This window comes from Drosophila miranda, chromosome 2 (assembly GCF_003369915.1).
Source record: "Drosophila miranda strain MSH22 chromosome 2, D.miranda_PacBio2.1, whole genome shotgun sequence".
NCBI lineage: Eukaryota > Metazoa > Arthropoda > Insecta > Diptera > Drosophilidae > Drosophila > Drosophila miranda.
This window is the reverse complement of record NC_046675.1, coordinates 1,845,204-1,863,009: the sequence shown is the minus strand read 5'-3', so window position 1 is coordinate 1,863,009 and position 17,806 is coordinate 1,845,204. Positions and strand designations below refer to the sequence as shown.

At 47.9% G+C, this 17,806-nt stretch overlaps 2 protein-coding genes across 4 annotated transcripts in view; one reads left to right on the top strand and one right to left on the bottom strand.

The window, feature by feature from the left end:
• The window catches only part of LOC108156622 (octopamine receptor beta-3R-like), a 36,422-nt gene that overhangs the window by 6,714 nt on the left and 11,902 nt on the right, over window positions 1-17,806 (bottom strand). For all 3 annotated transcript variants that reach the window (XM_017288178.2, XM_033389540.1, XM_033389539.1), the window contains exons 2-5: window positions 3,887-4,928; window positions 1,675-1,875; window positions 422-697; window positions 149-326 (exon numbers count right to left, since the gene is read on the bottom strand). In XM_017288178.2, the coding sequence (XP_017143667.1) occupies window positions 149-326; window positions 422-697; window positions 1,675-1,875; window positions 3,887-4,569 (1,338 nt within the window). In that variant the 5' untranslated portion in view covers window positions 4,570-4,928. The remainder of the gene's footprint in view (window positions 1-148; window positions 327-421; window positions 698-1,674; window positions 1,876-3,886; window positions 4,929-17,806) is intronic.
• Window positions 8,348-10,888, top strand: LOC108156625 (protein hugin). The gene is made up of 3 exons (XM_017288183.2): window positions 8,348-8,570; window positions 9,924-10,209; window positions 10,369-10,888. The coding sequence occupies exons 1-3, from the start codon at window positions 8,487-8,489 to the stop codon at window positions 10,578-10,580; spliced, it is 582 nt and encodes a 193-aa protein (XP_017143672.1). The 5' UTR covers window positions 8,348-8,486; the 3' UTR covers window positions 10,581-10,888.

The window sequence follows — 17,806 nt, the reverse complement described above, 5'->3', positions numbered from 1 at the left end:
TCCCGATCCAATCAACCCAGGACATACACACACACAGACTACACTTCGCTTCCTGGGAACAGAACTTTAATGTTAGGCGGCGGTCTCTTTGCCCTGGAATGTCCTCGTCCTTAGGAGAACCCCCAGAACACCCCCCCGTTGCACTCACCTCCAAGTTGCTCAGTGCACTGTGCGTCTCCTCGCGCGTGGATGCCACATTTAGATCGCAGTCGCTCGGATGCAGATAGCTCAGGTTGGTGGGCTGCTGGGCGTGGCCCATGTGCACGCTGTTCAGCAGGATGTTGGAGCTGGTGCGGCTGAGGGCCTTGCGCTGCCGCACAGCCTCCCTGCACACGGAGAACACAGAAGAACAATTAACCCAGCCATTAATTTCATGCCATCACCCATCGTCCGGCGTCCGGCGTCCATCGACCACACTCACTTGAAGATGCGCCAATACATCACCAGCATCACGATGCCGGGTATCCAGAAGCTCACCGAACTGGAGATGAGGGCATAGGCCTTGTTGACCACAAATGAGCACTGGTCCGGGTGCATCGATATCTCCCGCAGATGCTCCTCCGTCGTGTACCAGCCCAGGAAGATGGGCGTGAACGAGATGAGGGCGGGCAGTATCCAGACATTGGCCAGCATAAAGCAGACCGTTTTGTGCGTCATATTCAATGGATACTCCAGCGGACGCACAATGGCATAGTATCTGCAGGGAAGGGAAGCCTTAATAATGGAAATGAACTGTGAACAGAGCGGAAAGGGGGGGGTTGCCTCCTTCAGGTGGCAGCGCACCACTGAGGGACTGTTTTAGGGATCTAAATCCAATAGGATACAATTGGCGTGGAAATGCTTCTTTCGTCTGAGAGGATGAACTCATTTTTCTCAGTGTAATACCATAATTGATTCAGTTTTTCGTGCATAAACACCTCGTCCCAGATGCCAGATGCCAGATACTAGCCAGATCTCGCCAGGATAACCGAAAGGAGTAGTTTTCGTGGATGAAATATTGGTTGAGGCCTACCATCATTTATTTTCTAATTTCGATGGGGGCCTCGCTTCTGTTGTTTCTTTTCTGCTTTCTCCTTTGTTTGCTGTTTGTGTGTGTGTGTGTGTTCGAGTGGGTTTTGTGGCCCATCGAAAGGTGAGTGAAACACAAATTAATTAAAACAGACAAAGGCCCCTTGCCCACTGTCCAGCCGCCACAGGGTATGGGGCATTTGGAGCATTGTTTGGTCGGGCCTGGGGAGTAGTCGCAGCTGTGGAAGTCTCCTCCGACCAGGCATAGCGCCAATTAACGGCGTGGCGGCGTTCGAGGGGTGTGGGCGTGGGTGTCCCTTGGCACGCCCACATCACGGGCAGCTGCAAATCATTTGGGCCGCATTCATCATACAGCCCCGGCCTAATGTTTGCTTTTGATGTGCGCTCCATTCACGGTAATTAATTGTTTCTTATTCGCAATGCGCCGGGGAACGCGAACGGGTACGGGGAAGGGGCGGGGACGGCGAGGGGCGCTTTTTGTATGGAAAGTGATTTGCCACCAGGCATCTGGGAAAGATTAATGGTCTGGGAGAGATCTATTTAAAGGCTTTCCCCCAAGAGCAGGGCATGCAATTGACTTTAAATCGTTGAATACATATATTGTACAATAAGCACCCGCGAACGTGGCTGTAAATGAGTACCCACCTGTCGACGGAGATGCAGCAGAGGTGCAGGATGCTCGCCGTGGAGAAGTAAACATCGAGGCTGTTGTACACGTTGCACATGAACGGCCCGAACATCCACTTGCCGCCGGACAGCTCCACGGACGCGTTGAATGTCATCGCACAGAGGGCCACCAACATGTCCGCCATGGCCAGCGACACCACAAAGTAATTGGTTATCACCCTGTGAACGAAACAAAGGGCCAACAGATCGTTAGGGTCACGAGTACTATGGACATGCGACTATGGATGGGTTGGGTTCACAGCGGGCAACACTATGCGTTTTTGCCGGCTCTCGAACGGGGGCAAATGTAAGCATGCGAGTGTCGCACGAGTGACACATCATACATATGTATGTATGTATGTGTGTGTGCTTGGCCTTCTCCCCGCTGGGAAAGGACTAGCAGCTTAGCTAAACATTGCATTGCATTCCATTCCATTTCCTCTCTCTCTCTCTCTCTTTCTGTCTCTGTCTGGCTCGTAGCTGCCGGCTTCAGGTCACCTTTATGCAGCAATTTCCTTGGCTGTCATAAGTCATTCGACTGACTAGGCAGCTGCCACCTCCAGCTGCCCCCCACAGCGATGTGGCAACAATCATGAGCATAGCATCCATTTTTTTTAAGCCAAATATCACAGAAACTGAAAGCGAGGTTTATGCGGTTGCCCAGCCAACGGATGGGGTTGGGTATATCATGGCAAGAATTCAAATTTATGCTTTCAGTGGTTCGGTTGTTCATTTCTTTTCAGTTTGTGTCAACGTTTTTATTCCTTTTAGCTCCTCTGAAAAGTGTTTATTGATATGTCGAAAGAATGGGTGTGAAAAAACCAAAGTATTTTGCCAGTTTCTACGGTCCAAAAAAATATTAATTCTGTCAAGAATTTTTTCACTCGTTCGTTATTATTTATTGCTAGTTAATTGCTTTTTGGCTTATTCCAACAGTACATACTTTTATCGATCGAATGACAAGAATAGTCTACGTTCAAGAAGAGTATTTTTTGTATGGCCAGATACTCTGGAAATAGGGCCTTTTATTATATGTTTACTCTCAGATCAAGATTCTTTGGCTATCCCAATATTATTCTCAGTGTACTCTCAGCTGAACACTCCTCGCGATATACCGTTTGGTATTGTCCCCTGCCTGTCCCATTGCTGTGCATGTTTGCTCTTGTCCACTGCCTGTCCCATTGCTGTGCAGCTGTGAGCGAGAGAGTGCGTAGGGAGAGAGACGACTCGCTCAGAGCAGATCATAAGAGACTACATGAAGAGAGCGCGCGTTGAGCTTGTTCCTCTGCGGCAATGTGTGTGGGTTAGAAAGAGAAGAGCCACATGGCAATTGCGTCGCAGAAAATGATTGTCGTTTTTTCGATGTTTGATTACCTGATTACTTATATATGTAGTATATTATAAATATCATACAGCTGGTCTACAGCCATGTTATTGGCCACTGTATTTGTGTCTGTTGATATTCAGAGAAAAGTCGCTTGCCAGCCAGAAACAAATGTCAGCTTCCGAATGGAAAAAAAAGAGTAAATAACAAAAGGTAATCTAGAGCAATCTCGTAGAGCTCGGAATAATCCAGCTTTTCTGCTGTGCGATGGTGTCTGTGTTCTGAGAATCGCTTTATTCGCATGCCGCAAGATATGAATCTGTATTCCGAATGACTTCGAAAGGGTAATCTAGCGGGTGCTTTAACTTTTTAGTGGCATCATAAACTCTTTAATCAAAATCCGCCAGCTTATTCGCGCCACGCACAAACGTTGTGCAACACAAAAGGGGCGTGTGGGTGCCACTCCCACTGTGGCAGTGTGGCAGGGTGGCACTGTGGGAGGGACAGTGGGACGGACAGTGAGGCAGGACTGTATGCCTTGCGCTCAATTGTATGCTACTTTTATTTGCACTGCACTCTGGGGCGTCCTGTCATCGCAACGTTCTCATGTCTGGGCGATGGGCTTTTGTTTCGCATTTAACTTCGTTTTGTGCTTTATTATTCCACTTGTCGCTCATTTAAATTACATTTATTACGGGGGGAAAGGTTTCGCCCTCGCATCCCACCTGTTTGCCCGAGTTTCCCAGGATTTTCCTGCCCTTTACTTGTCTGCATTGTCGTGGGGCCCCTGCGGCAATGACCGTCAATTAAATTCAAGTGTCAAAGGTGAGCCGAGACCGGGAAAACAAGTTGGATGGAAAGACCTACCTCAGCTTGCGATTGCGCTGTACGGAGATGATAACCAAAGCATTTCCGAGGACTGCGGCCAGGATAATTGACGAGAAGATGAATCCTTTGAGGAGCAGCACCGATAGATCCACCCAGCTCTCCTCCAACTGTCCCTCGCCCTGCTCGAGGATGCTGCTGATATTGGCTGTTATGTTTGCCCCAACTGTTGGGAACAGCTCAAACGGGGACTCGGAGGACCACAGGGCTCCAGTGCCAGTGACAGCTGCAGCGCCAGCCCCAGCTCCAGCTCCAACGGACGATGATGATATTGAGGCTGTCGATGTGGCTCTTAATGAAAGCGAAGTCAACGAGCCATCTACAAATTGCGATGTTGTAGGCAAACTCGTCGTCGTCGTTGTTGCAGACCCCGTGGAGGCTGTTAGCGTGGCCGTTGTTAGCAGAAGGTTGCCGCTACTCTTTGAGGCTGTGGCCGTTGTTGTGACCGTGGCATTAAAGACGGCGCTACCTGCCACGAATGTTGCAATCGATTTCGTGGGCCTGCTCGTTGCCGTTGCCGTTGCTGTTGCTGCTGTTGCTGATGATGATGTTGCAGCTAATGTCATTGTCGTTCGACTGATGGCAGTGCTGCTGCTGCTGCCGCCGCTGCTGCTGCTGCTGGTGCTGAGGAAATCAGAAACTTTGGTCCTTGACATGTCGCTCATTTCGCGGTCACTTAACGCCCGGCACTCTGATTAAAACGTTGCTTATTAAAGTCCTTTCCATTGCTCTGAACATAATGATCTCCCGTCGTCGTGGCTGTGCCGCCAAGTTTATCTTTGACAAACTGTGCGCGTAATTTAAAACGCGAATAATTGCAATCTGCAATGCAAACCACGGGACCGGGAAGTTGGTCCTTATTCTCGACATCGCACCGAGCCGGAGACCGGAGCTACAACGGGGCTCCACCACTCCATTGCCCAATCCTCACGGGGGCACCTCTTCCGGTACGTGTCTCTCTGTTTGAGTTGCTCGCAGAGCCTCGATTCAGCGCTCGGGCGCACAACAGTCGTCGCCGGGGAAACTGCAAATGAATAAATAAATTATTTATGAAATAATCGCAGAGCGTGAGGCTGTAAAACGGTGGGAAATTGCCAAAATGTAGCGACTGCTACAATGGGGAAATCTTTGTGTGCATACCACATTCGGAGACCATAAACCCATTCCACGGCATATTGATATGCTCGGCAATTTGTCCAACTCAACACGGAACGAACTTCCATCTCCATCTCCATCGCCCTTCGGCCGCCGTCCGTCCGTCCCTGCCACATTAAAATAACAGAAATATATATTGCGTATACGCAGTGAGGGAGCTCTTGGCTTGCATTCTGCTTGAGTGGAAAGCCACGCATCTGCATAGCTCCAGCGGAGGGGAGCCGGACGGGGAGACAGCTGCAGTGCTGTCGAGTGCTGACACTTGAGGGGAATGGCATACAGACGAGCTGCTGCCTTAAAGGCGGGATTAAAGCGGGGATTATGTGGGTGTGCAGCTTCGAAAGTTCTTTTTCGCTGGGTAGTTTTTGCGGCACTAAGTAAAGTGGAAACTCTCAAGCAAATCCCCTACAAGTGACTCCTCCTTAGTCTATGTGGTAATCCCTAAATGTATTTTCCTTCAAGACAAAAGCCTGCTCTGACAGCACTTTATCCCGCTGACTCGATTTGGCTATAAAACAGCTACCACATCACCACAGATGACCGCAGACCCAGCCGGCTTACACTTGTGGCAGTACATTGAATTGAAGTTGAAATGTCCTTGGCAGTCGACATAAATCGTTTTTATCCAACTCTTGTAACAAATGGACGGGGGCTTCTGGTCTGGCTGTCCTTCAGCGTCTTGATTTCAATATTTTTAAGGATTTATAAGTGCTGTAAGACACACACACACACACACACACACACAGCTAAACATACACAAGTATACTCGTATATGTATATCTATTACAGTAAATAGAGATTGATGTAGTGAGACAATGGCAGCCTTGCCGAGATTCTCAGACCCATTGCCGAGTCCTCGCTGCTCGTTACATTGTCCTTCGGCTGTCAGCTTGGCTTGTTTGCCGGGTCCGGCCAGGGACTATCAGAGCTCCAATGCCAAGATTGGCAACTAAATGTTTTAATACTTGGATTTTGGAGGGGGATAAAAACCACATCATTGTCGTGGCCCACTTTGGTGGCTTATAAATTTCATGCGCCATTATTTATTGGTTGCCCGACTGGCAAAGTCCTTCCCTCCCACTCTCCCACTCTGCTTAGCTTAATTATTTCCCTGGCACTGAGCGAGTGCTGGACTTGACGGAAACTCCATAAAGCCGTTGCCCTTCCGGCACTCGAGTTCCGCCTAAGCGCCTGAATGTCAACAGAGCCTGCTCCGTGGGTCAACAGAAAGTGCGCAAGGACCAGGCCTTGGACCGATATCGGCCGGTGCGGATGCTGGTGCGGATGCGGGCGTGTGGGCGGGTGCAAAGTGCAAACTTCAAAGCGGCGCTTACGGGACACAACTAATTCAATTAAATCCCTTCGCCGGAACTCGGCCAGGCCCCGGCCGAACGACACCCAGCCTCCAGCGGGTGCTGCTCGATGGCTGTTGAAGGGCATTAGCAGTCCCGTCACTTGGCGACTTAGCGCCGGAGCATTAGCCAACTGATAAAGCGCACCGGGGCAAATAATTGAACCAGTGGCAAATTCGCAGAGCAAACATTAATGCCGCTAACTTATTGAATCGAATCCATCGGTATCTCTGGCCTTGGCTTTGGCTGCAGCAAATGGGGCCAAGGTGTGCAGAGTGCACTTATCAATAGGAATTAGTCCCATTAGTTACTGTTTGACAGGTGTAAAGGCAACTGTTGGATGTGCTAGTGCTATTTATTAGAAATTCCAGACAATTTATGAGAAATTCGAAATAAACCTGCCATTATAGAAGGTACTCTTTGAGGACCAAGGGTATTTTTGTACTAATTAAGGATATTCCTATTCTGGTTTGTCTTTTACTGGTCAAGCGGCTTATACACTTTTATTCTCTATCGTTTTATCGAAAATAAGTATCTTTTCTTTTATAATCTCTCATGTGGGACTCTTTGATTGGGGCTTGTGGGCTTTTGTTGATTATTTTCAGCTGAGTTTCCAAATAAACAATCCCGATTGAGAGGTATCCCATGGACTAAACGTTACGTTCAGAGTATTTGTTTCTTTTTAACAGAAATATTTTAAGCCCTGGACAAATAGATAAATCCTTCAGAGCTGTGGCAAGGGGGAAAAGCTGCTGCTCCACATTGAGTTACTAAATAAATAAATGCCAGCTCTGGGGTCAGCGTTTGGGGTCGGGGTTCTGGGGTTCTGGTGTTCTGGGGGTCTCGGGTTCGGGTCGTGTTTGTGTAAATTAGTGGCGAAAATAAACACTCGGGCAGCAGCTTTTCAGTCTCCGGGATGTTGCAACTGTTGCAAATACAGCAGTGGCAACAGCAGTTTCAGCTCCAAGGAAAACCGACTCTGATGGATTGTCGAGGTCTGAGCTGGGGCAGTGGTGTGTTAATTGAAAATACTCGTGATTTGCAGTCCTCTGACGGATGGCAGGACAATGAAAGATCTCCCTCGTTTGAAACCCTGTGAAGCATGCAGAATGCAGAGGTTCCAGGGCTTATGCCAGCCAGATTCCCGTGTTGACCAATTGACTTGACAATCGACAATCAAAGTTTTCGAATCAGATCGAAAATGCCTGCTGACAGGCGGCAGGACGACGACGGAAAACTTTTGCCTTCGGGCCGGGCCGTGTCTTTTTTCGTGTTAGGAGTGAGCCGGCTGCCGGTTGTCAGCCAAGGTGCGCAGCTGTTTGCCCAACAAATTGAACCTAATGCGGCTCAGAAAATGGCATTTAAATAAGCCAGCAGTGGGCCAACGCCAACGCCAACTCCAACGCCAACAAGCAAGCCTTTCCCCCACACAGCCACAGCCAGCGACAAACAAGCCTCAAGCTGGGATACAATGTGAAGACAACTGTCAACATTTAAACAAGATTGATCGATTGGCAGCGGCACTCGCATTGACGTGTCTGCAGGGGCGTTGGTGCTGGCATTAATACCCCGGCTATTTGGGGCGTGGCAGGTTTTTCACGCGCTTTGATTTGCATAAAGCAGGAGGCTGTCCCCGCACTCGTACACTGGGAATGCCAGTGTAAACCGTTCTGAGCTCCACTGTTCCCGGCTCTCGCCCTCTCTTTCTCTCTCCGTGCTCTCCTCTCTGTGTGGGACAAATTGTTGGCACTTCCGTTCGGGATTTGACGCTTATTTGCCCCGCTGACCAGCGGGCAGTAGTCCACTCCGACCGCCTGTTGCTGCTGGCATTAGAGCGTGCATAACAAATCATTTAGCGACTGTCATTCAAGGGCCTAATCATGCTCGCATGGGGCCCAGCGCACGGGGCTATAAAAATTGCGAATCGCCTCGGGACTGCCATCAGTTGTCCTGCAACGCGGTCCAAGAGAGTTGTTATCGCCAGCTCCGCCATCGCCTGGGTCCTCGTAAAAGACACAAACAGAACACTTAACGCTTAACGAGTTTGTGCCGGAGTCTGTGTGCCAGAGCCAGTTATGTGTAGACCGAGTTATGGCAGTTTGCTGCTTATCGCGGCATCCTGCTACGTCCTCGTCTCCAGCCAGGCCAAGGCCCTGCAGGTGAGTGCGCGGGGCGGGCCGCTTGCCGAACAAGCGCCACTTAATTAGTTTTATTTGCCCGGGCACAAGTGCACAAGCGTTACGCGCTAAGCTCCTCTCTTCTTCGCTGGCCCTGAGACACTGCACCCTGCACCGCACAAGGTCGGGCGGAAATTTGGTAAAACTATTCGTAACTTCAGCAGCAGTAATGGCATTGAAATTCTGAGTTCTGGTGCAACTCGAGCTTCAATTTCCTTTCTGTCATTTGCATTTGTGGTAGCATCTTTTTCGGAAAAGGAAATCGATTCGAGTTCCAGTTCTATTTGAAAGTTAAGCGCGGTCAGAGTTCCCCGTCGTATACGTAATTTATTCTGTCCATGAATATTGATAACCGAATTAATGCCCGGTACTTGGAGAATGTTTTATTCTATACGGAATAGTGGACCAAAGCGGGAAAATGCTGATGGAAATGGGAAGAAGAGGACTGCTTTCAGAAACATAGCTGAATCAAATACAACATTAGGTGGGGCTTCACCTTCACCGCCAAATATTACTCTCAGTATTCCCATAGACAGAAAGAAGGATAGTCTAATATTTGTGTGCATATTTCAAATGTGAATAGCTCAGTTCTTAAAGCAAGTCCGAGGTGATTTTCGCAACACCAAAGAGTGTTCCTGCCAGTGCCAGAGGTCACGGAAATAAATAAATTGTGTAGATTTTGTCTTCCGGCGAATATTCCATGAATATTTTATCGAATACATAATTCCCTAACGAACTTAATATTGAAACAAAACAAGAAAGAACGCCCCGACTAGGGGATGCCCTGTACTCGATGAAGGTCGTTGCATCGGGTTTCGAGAACACACCTCAGCTGTACGGAAAATGTGAAGAAATCGGCCCTCTTCAGGCCCACACACACACACACACAGACACACACGCACACAGATACTCGAACTGAGTAAGCGTTTATGGGTGAAGTGCGATTTACAAGCCGATTTAAGGTGTTGGCATTTCAATCTACATTGAGTTGTCTAATCAAGCGGCACACAATGCTGCCAGGCTGCCGCCGGGCTGTAAATTGAAACAATAAAGTGCTTGACTCGCACACTTACGCACTTACGCACTCCTGCACTCACACTCTCAGCCGCACTGTCAGACTGTGTGTGTGTGCAGCGCACGTAGGGGCATAAATAGGCAGCATAAAAATAACTTAACACGTGTCGACAGTTTGAAAGGTTCTCCTCTTCGCCTGGGCCCCAAAAACCTCCAAGGAAATATCTCAAATATTTTTCCTGTTCTTTTCTTATGTGCGTGCCGCATTTTCTCTGTTCCGTTCTGTTCTGTTCTTTGCCGCGTGGCACTTTATTTGTGCAGGGCGCAAACAAACTGGATTTGGCAAATCACATCAGCGCAGGCCCTGCCAGAGGATCATCGGCGGGAGGCGGGACCGATGCGGTGCGAGCTGCGATGACGGAAGCGCGCCATAAGCGGGCCATGGGCGAGTACAAAGAGCTGACTGACATCATTGACGAGCTGGAGGAGAACAGTTTGTCGCAAAAGGCTGCGGCCGTGGCTCCGCTGCCGCCACAGGCCCAGGAATTCGACTTGGATAGCATGCCGCCTTTGACCTACTACCTGCTGCTGCAGAAGCTGCGACAGTGTAAGTGTAACGCCGTGGCACACGCTGCGTATACGCAACGGAGCGCTGCTCTAATTGGTGCCCCAAACACGTTCGCGCCATCATCTCGATTATTTTGGCATTTTTTCTAAATCCTTTTTCGCTTTCGCTTCTGCCTTGCCTTTGCCTTTTCCTTGACAGTGCAGAGCAATGGCGAGCCCGCTTTTCGCGTGCGCACGCCACGCCTTGGACGCAGCATTGACTTCCAGCAGCTCCTGGACGCCGGGGGGGCCAGCGGGGAGGCGGCTGGCGGCCAGTTCATGTCGCGCATGATGAAGAAATCGGTGCCGTTCAAGCCGCGCCTGGGCAAACGTGCTCAAGTATGCGGCAGTGCTGGCAGCGGCGGCGATTGAGTCACGGCAAGGACACAAGGACACAGAGCAGCACGGAAACGACAAACGAGGACGATACCCAGGACAAGGTTGAGGCCAGCCCGCGTGGCCTCATAAGCTTACTTAACCCACATCATAGCCAGCCGAATTCGAGGCAAAGTGACGCGACGCGCCGCGCCGCATACACAGCGCCAATACCCCCACATATGCATATTAAATAGGCACTACGCGAGAAACTAATGATGTACATACAACATATAGTATACCTATAAATATATATACTGCTCGTACGAACTATGTATTTAATAATTTAATTTAAATAAATTGCAGCCCCCAAAAAATGTTGTTGTTTATCCGCGATCCGGGCCGCATTTGCATCCCAAATGAGCCCGAGTGGCGGTTGCACAAACACCAAACACCAAACAATTAAATAAACTGAACAATTTCATTTGCCGGGCCGCCGCATCGGGACAGAGGCTGACCTCTGCCGTATGTTTTCCTGCTTTCATTAAGTATTCGAGTATATGTGCGAGTGTGTGGGAAAATTAATGAAAATTTCATAACCAATGATAGAATGTGTAAATTGGAAAAGTGTGGCAGCTGGGGCCGCTTCCTCTGCCTCTTCCCCTTCCGTTGCCACTGGCACTGACTCTGCAATTGCCCCTGCCACTTCCTCTGCCACTGCGGTGGCAGCATCCTGCATAACCGATAGCTGCAGTTGGCCCGATAAAGTCTCTTTCCGAACCAAACCATGCCGCCCATAAACGCTTTCCCCCCTGCCCCTGCCACTGCCCCTGCCACACTTCGGGGAAACCAAAAGCTTTTGGCTTTTTTCGGCCTGATGAAGCATAAAATGTTTTGCACCACTTGCATCGAATGCTTTCCACACCGAATATTTGCCACGGATTGCATTTTATGTGGGTGCCGCCGAGTGACAATAGATACTCGTACTTTTACAAATACCAGCAGCAGCATTTCGAAAAAAAAAACCAACATTATCAAGCAGCTGCAATTTTCAATTTCCATTCAAAACCGTTTTATTGGGTATCAACTCCCTTACAAGGACTATCTCCACTCGATGGCACTGCGCGTAATTGGAAAACTGTTCAAACTATTGAACCAATCAAATTAATTAATGTTTTATTGTGAACTTGACAATTGCCGGAATATGTATGTTCTTTTCATGACCGGCTTAATTATGGCATTATTAACATCATATTGTGTACATTATTTGTTATTTTTTTGGGAACAATACAAATGTTATTCTGGCAATTAAATAAATGGTTATTGAATCTTGACAGGCCATAATCTAGTGGTGTTTTTGTTGATTTAGCGAACAACACTATATGCCCGATATTATGTCCTTTTCGAGTAGCCTTTAATTACAATTTTGTGCTTAAAACCGATTTATAATTCACTTCGAAGTGGTTCTCCATTCTGGAGAGACGTGGCTGTGGTCTTCCATGGACAATGATGTTTCACATTCAAATGAACATTTAGACAGCACAGACAGCACCATCCTTTTGCAATTATTTCCACTCATTCGAATGTAACTGATTCTGGCCATTGTTCGAAGCATAATTATGTCTGAAAAAGGGAAATGCAAACTAATATTGTATATGTGGTGTAACTACCAGGTAGTTAATGTAAAGCGAAACAATGAGATGCAGGCCAGCAGTTCCCACATTGTTGCAGGAATTAAAATCAAATGAAATCAAATGAAATAGACGAGTCATTTCGTTGCCATTTCCACTTTGAAATGTATCTGACGCAGCTGTTTTGGGGCCGCTGCTGCTGAAGTTTTGGCAACTCATTAGGAGGCCGGCACATGCCAATTAGTTGGCTTAACCAGCCATGCTTCGGGCTCTTTGCCTCCAATTATTGACCCCAATTGGTGCCTAAAATGTTGGGACTTAACCATTTTAGGCGTAGCGTCTCCTCCCTCCAGCAACGGTTCGTACATCACGTAGCTGTCTGTCTGTGGGGCACCTAAGCAGGGGATATATATCCGCCAGAATCGTGCTTAAATTGCGATAATGGGCACACCGGCCAGCCAGCCAGCCAGCCCTCAGGCCTCCATCTCTGCATCTCTCCATCTCTCCATTTCTATTTCCCCTCAAAGAGATATTGAAACATTATAACTGCAAAATGGTAATAAATTCCCTCCGCCTCCTGGGAAGAAGAAAAAAACGAGCAAGTAGAGAGGAAAAGTCGCGAGGCAGACACGCACATCGAGGACCGCTTGGAGTCGGGTTCGGAGCTGGGATTGGGGCCGACTCTGGGGCACGGCTCTGGGAACTTTGCATGACAGCGGGCGTAGATTTACCGTTGGGTCGCTGCGTAAGGTTAAACTACCTTAACATCAGCTGGCACTGTGTCGGCTTCCTGTCTACGTGAGCTCCGCTGCTCCTGCTGCTCCTCCTACATCCTGTCGTATCTTTCGCACACACACAGACACACAAATGATAAGTTTATTGTGCATAAGTATCTGCCGTGTGTGCGTGGAGAGTGGAAAAATCACTTTGCCTGATTAAATGACGCCATTCCGGCTGAAACATTCATTTGCCTGGCAGTCTGTCTGGCTGGCTGGCTGGATGGTGGCTCACCTTGGCCAAAACTGATACCCGGCCATTACGGTGAATTGTTAAAAATGTCTGCTAATATGGCGGACGTCTCTGCGTCTCAGCGTCTCGGCTGTGCAGACCTTATTTATTGGGCCCCAACCAACTGATTCAAATTGATGGCCCTCCCTCCGCCCGTTCTGCGGTCTTTGGCACTCACTTAATCAAATTTCAGCCAAGCCGAAAAAGGCTTCGAGTCGGCTTTGTGTGAGAGCCACAAGAGCGTGCAAGATTATTCGTGTGCCCGGCACTCCGTTTGCGGCCACTTTGATGTCGAGTCCACCAGCATAATGGCTGCTGTGGCCTTATCGCCGCTCCAGCATCAAATATTAATTAGAATTCATCCCCGGAAGCAGTCCTTCCACCTGTCGAAGTGATTGATAAGATGTCATTACTGATTTACCCGACTGACAGACCGACTGACTGGCTGTCGGACTTCACTTGAGATTTGGTTTCTTAGGTTCGAGAATGAAGGTACAGGCTCGACAGGCAATTAGTTTCGACTCCAAACTTTTATCGGGAAAAACTTATATTTTAGGAAACTCATCAACGAAAAAAACCCATACAAATCCGAATGGGAATTTAAAACTCTGCGAACTTATACCATTTGTACGTGGAAAATAATCTGAAAACAAAACAAAAACATTTATGGGGTTTCGAAAATCGGAATGAAGCCCCCAACAATTTCCCAACAAAATTGAAATGAGTTTGGGATAATATTTTTGCTACTTCAAGACTCTTAAAGTCCGAAACTCTGACCCCCGGCAGCAACAAAAAAAGTACGAAAAACAAAGCAAAAAATCGAAGCAATCCCCGGGCTCTGTTGAAGCGTTGGTAAGAGGGAAAACACCCGAAAAGCCTTTGGCTATAAATCCGGTGACGGACAGGTGGGCGAGTCCTTCAACAGTTTCTGTGGAAGCCCATGCTGAAACTTGTTCACTGCTGGCTGCATTTCCATGTGGCTGTTGGTGCAATTTCTGCTGCCGTTGCCGTTGCCGTTGCATGGCCTGGCTTGGCATCCGATGAATTTAGCAAATTGCAAATGCAGCAGCCGCATTATCGCACACAGATACGCCCGCCAAGCCGCACGTGTATGGGGAAATGTGCAGCCAACACAATGTTTCTGCTTCTGCTTCTGCTGCTGCTGCTGCCATTCAGGTCTTCCGATGACAGCGAGGTCACAGCGGGCACAAAGGCGAACGACAACCAATCGAAAATCGAATTTTTGGCAATACACGTCAGTGTCCCCCAATGGCAATGGCAGTGGCAGTGGCAGTAGCAATGGCTAAAGCAACAGCAACGGCAATGGCACTGACATTGGCATTTGAAAATCTCAGTCGCTGCCGTCCGTCCCTCAGTCCATCCTCCAGGCATGCCATGTTTGAGCTGCTGTGCTGCTGCTGTGTCAGGGCGCAACACTTTGTTCTGTTGGTTTTTATTTAATATGCGAATGACTCTGCATTTTCCTGGCAGGATCCCCGGACCACCCCAGCCCCAACCAATCTACGGCCACACGCATAACAGAGCTGTTGCTCTACCCTGCCCTGGCCCATCGCCCATCGGACTCGACCTGGGTCATCATTCATCAATTTGGCTATGACATTCGGGCTGATGTGGCAAATTTGCCGCCACTCTGACTCCGACTTTGACTCCGGCAGTGCCGCTGGCCCTGGCCCTGGCTCTCGCTCTCGCCGTGGCTGTGGCCCTGGTCTGAGCATTCGTTTAATTACTGTCAATTAGACAAACATTGTGCGGCCCTAGATGGAGATAGAAGCTTGTATATAATCAAATTACATGCCACATCGGTATTGGCAGGGAAAACGTGAATAGTGCCGCGCCAGCAATCGGATAATAGGACTGGAGTCCGCACGTCCCTCGGCCAATCTCAGTGGCTGGCGCCGGCCAGTCACCAGGCCTCGGTGCCCTTGAAGAGAGACCGCGCAAGGATATCGCTTTCAATTACTATAGTTTACCCGGCTGCCATCCTGGCGTGACTTTTCCTGCCGTGCTGCCAACTAACTGACAGACAGAAGCCGACGGGGCAGGCGGGCAGCAGGCGGGCAGCAGGCGATTGGGTTATAAATATTTGTTCGATTTCATTTTCCTTTTCCGCTCGCTTCTGCCGCGGAAATCAGATTCGTGCAACGCTGCTGATTCATATAAATACAAATCAAATGTGGCCCGACGTCGAGCCTCCTGGTGGCCATTAATTGTATCGTGAATTCGTGTATCGCGCATCGTGTGCTGCTACCCATTGTTAGAATACCGCAAAGGTGTATGGAATGGGTGCGAATGTATGGAACAGGCAGCAATATAGGAGTACCTGGGTTCGGGGCTGATAAATGCTGGATAATATATATCTGCCGATCATCCTAATTGCGTGAATAGTAAATATCTAGTGCTAGTAATGCTAGTGTTTGAGGCATATATGTAGGTATCCCACAGTCGTCGAACTATTTTTTGGTGGGGAGTCCTGTTCCCCCCCGGGAGTCCTGGCATGCCAAGCACGTTGGACGAGGGGTGGGGCCGGAAGGTAATGAAAGAATTGAATGCACGAGCACGCAAAGCGGGAATTGGCCGAGGTGCCGTGTTTGCCCTAAAGCTTGACTAATGAATTAAAGGAATAAATACTTTAAGTCCCCCAGTTGGCAGCGAATTTCATTTAACTTCATGCCGCAGATTCACGACCTGCTACTAGCCGGGCTCAAATGCAGTCACTAATTACATAGTTGTCCGGCCATTGAAGGGATAAGTGACTGCCTTTGAAATGTCAGCTTCAATCGTGGCCAATGATGAATTGAACAGTCCATGAATAAATAATTCTTGCGGAAAGCGCAGTGTGCCAGCACGGCCCTTGGCCGGATCGCGTGACAATGCTTCTGTGGGTGGTGCTGTGTGGCATTGACCTTCTCCGTTGAGGGTCGGCTAGCAGCAGGAATTATTGATGAATGGGCTCTCCCCGGCAATCAAACCTGGTTAACTGACACTCACAATTAGCTTTCCATTACAGGTGCATAGGCCAAAGAGTCCACCAGTGCGTATGCGCAATTTAACAGCAGCCCAAAAATAAAAATAGAAAATTACAAAATATAATTATAGAGAACTAATAAACGCACTGACAACAGCAGATTGTCGGCTGAATTGCTTTGGGCCGGTAATTAGCTTTTTAGTGGATTTCGTGCTGGTTTTGGTTTGCTTTTTTTGTTCATCCCCGCGACGCGTCGCCGGGGCATGCCACTTATGATGTAATTATGACGCTGGCCGTATGCAAATGAACATTGAAAGCGCTGGCTGCCACGCTCTGGGGTCATTTTCTGACTTTTAATTGCTCTTGTGCGAGTCGATAGCCCACTGTGTACACTCACTCCCACGTCCACTCTCCCACTCTCCGCGGGAGGGTGCGCCCCCTGTGTCTGTGCGAGTGTGGCGCATGTGTGCGTGTGGTTGGGGGCAAGCATTATGACCACTACGGTTGGCCACTTTCGGTTGCATATTGACAGCTGAGAGATGCGATCGCCGCAGGACAGGCCTGGCCTGGCCTGTTGGCCTGTTGGCCGAAGCGCTTAAAGTCTCAGGCTTTAAAGTCTCGGATAATTACACGGAACTCCGCTCCTTTCGCTGAACTTAATGAACAAATTTACGAAACATTTGAGCACAATTACCAAGCAATTCAAAGTTAAATGAACTGTCTCTGATGTTTCGTTTTTCCCATTTCATTTTTCTCTCGCGCTTTGTCAAATTATTTATAAGGCCAAAGCAAAAGGCGAAATACAAAGTGAGAGAAAAAGGCAGCAGAGATTACGAATAAATAAACAGCAAACGAAAGCTAACAGGATTACCGTGATTATGTTTCAATGTTTATATTTGATATATATGCATACTTATTATAAAGAAGGATGCCTTCATGAGCTGCTGAATGTTTGCCAAGTGGGGAGAAAGTTTATAATCGGCCCCCACTCCTGCTGTGATAAAAAATATTTAACAAATCTCCCACGACTTCCAGTTATCCATAAGTTGGAAATTACTAATTAGGGAAAACTATCTGAGCACCAAATTCTGCTCGAATCAAACTTCAAGTTTTTCATTTTGACCAACTTTATGTAGAGCTATTATCGGTGTCGCTAATTGCCAATAAATTAAGCAGGTCTGTAGGAGTTCTTTTCGAAAATTAATAGCTTTGGAAAGCTGTCCAAATATTTTTCTTGAAAGGATATCCTATCTGCTGCTGTAGCGTTAATTTTCAAACTTCCTCAAGAAAACTTTGCCTTTTGTTCTTGTAAAAGAAATATTAGTTTGAGCTGCAATAAATCTTTTGTATTCGATTGCGCTTAAGCTCTATAGGGATATAGGATATATTAATCAATATTAATAGTTCGATTATAGAAGGATAATATAAAGAGAGTCTACATATATATAGGCTATAGAAAGATGGACAAATTATCTTGTAAAATAATTGATGTATTTTACTTTAAGCCCTTTATGAACTTCGGAAGTAGGGTACAATTTCCCCGGGGCATAAATTTATATTATTTTGACGTGAAAAATGTTTGTAGGCTGTAGGTCTACGCTTTTGCTTATCGAAAGAAAAGAAACTTTACGGCTCCAAATTTATTTTTCATATCTTTA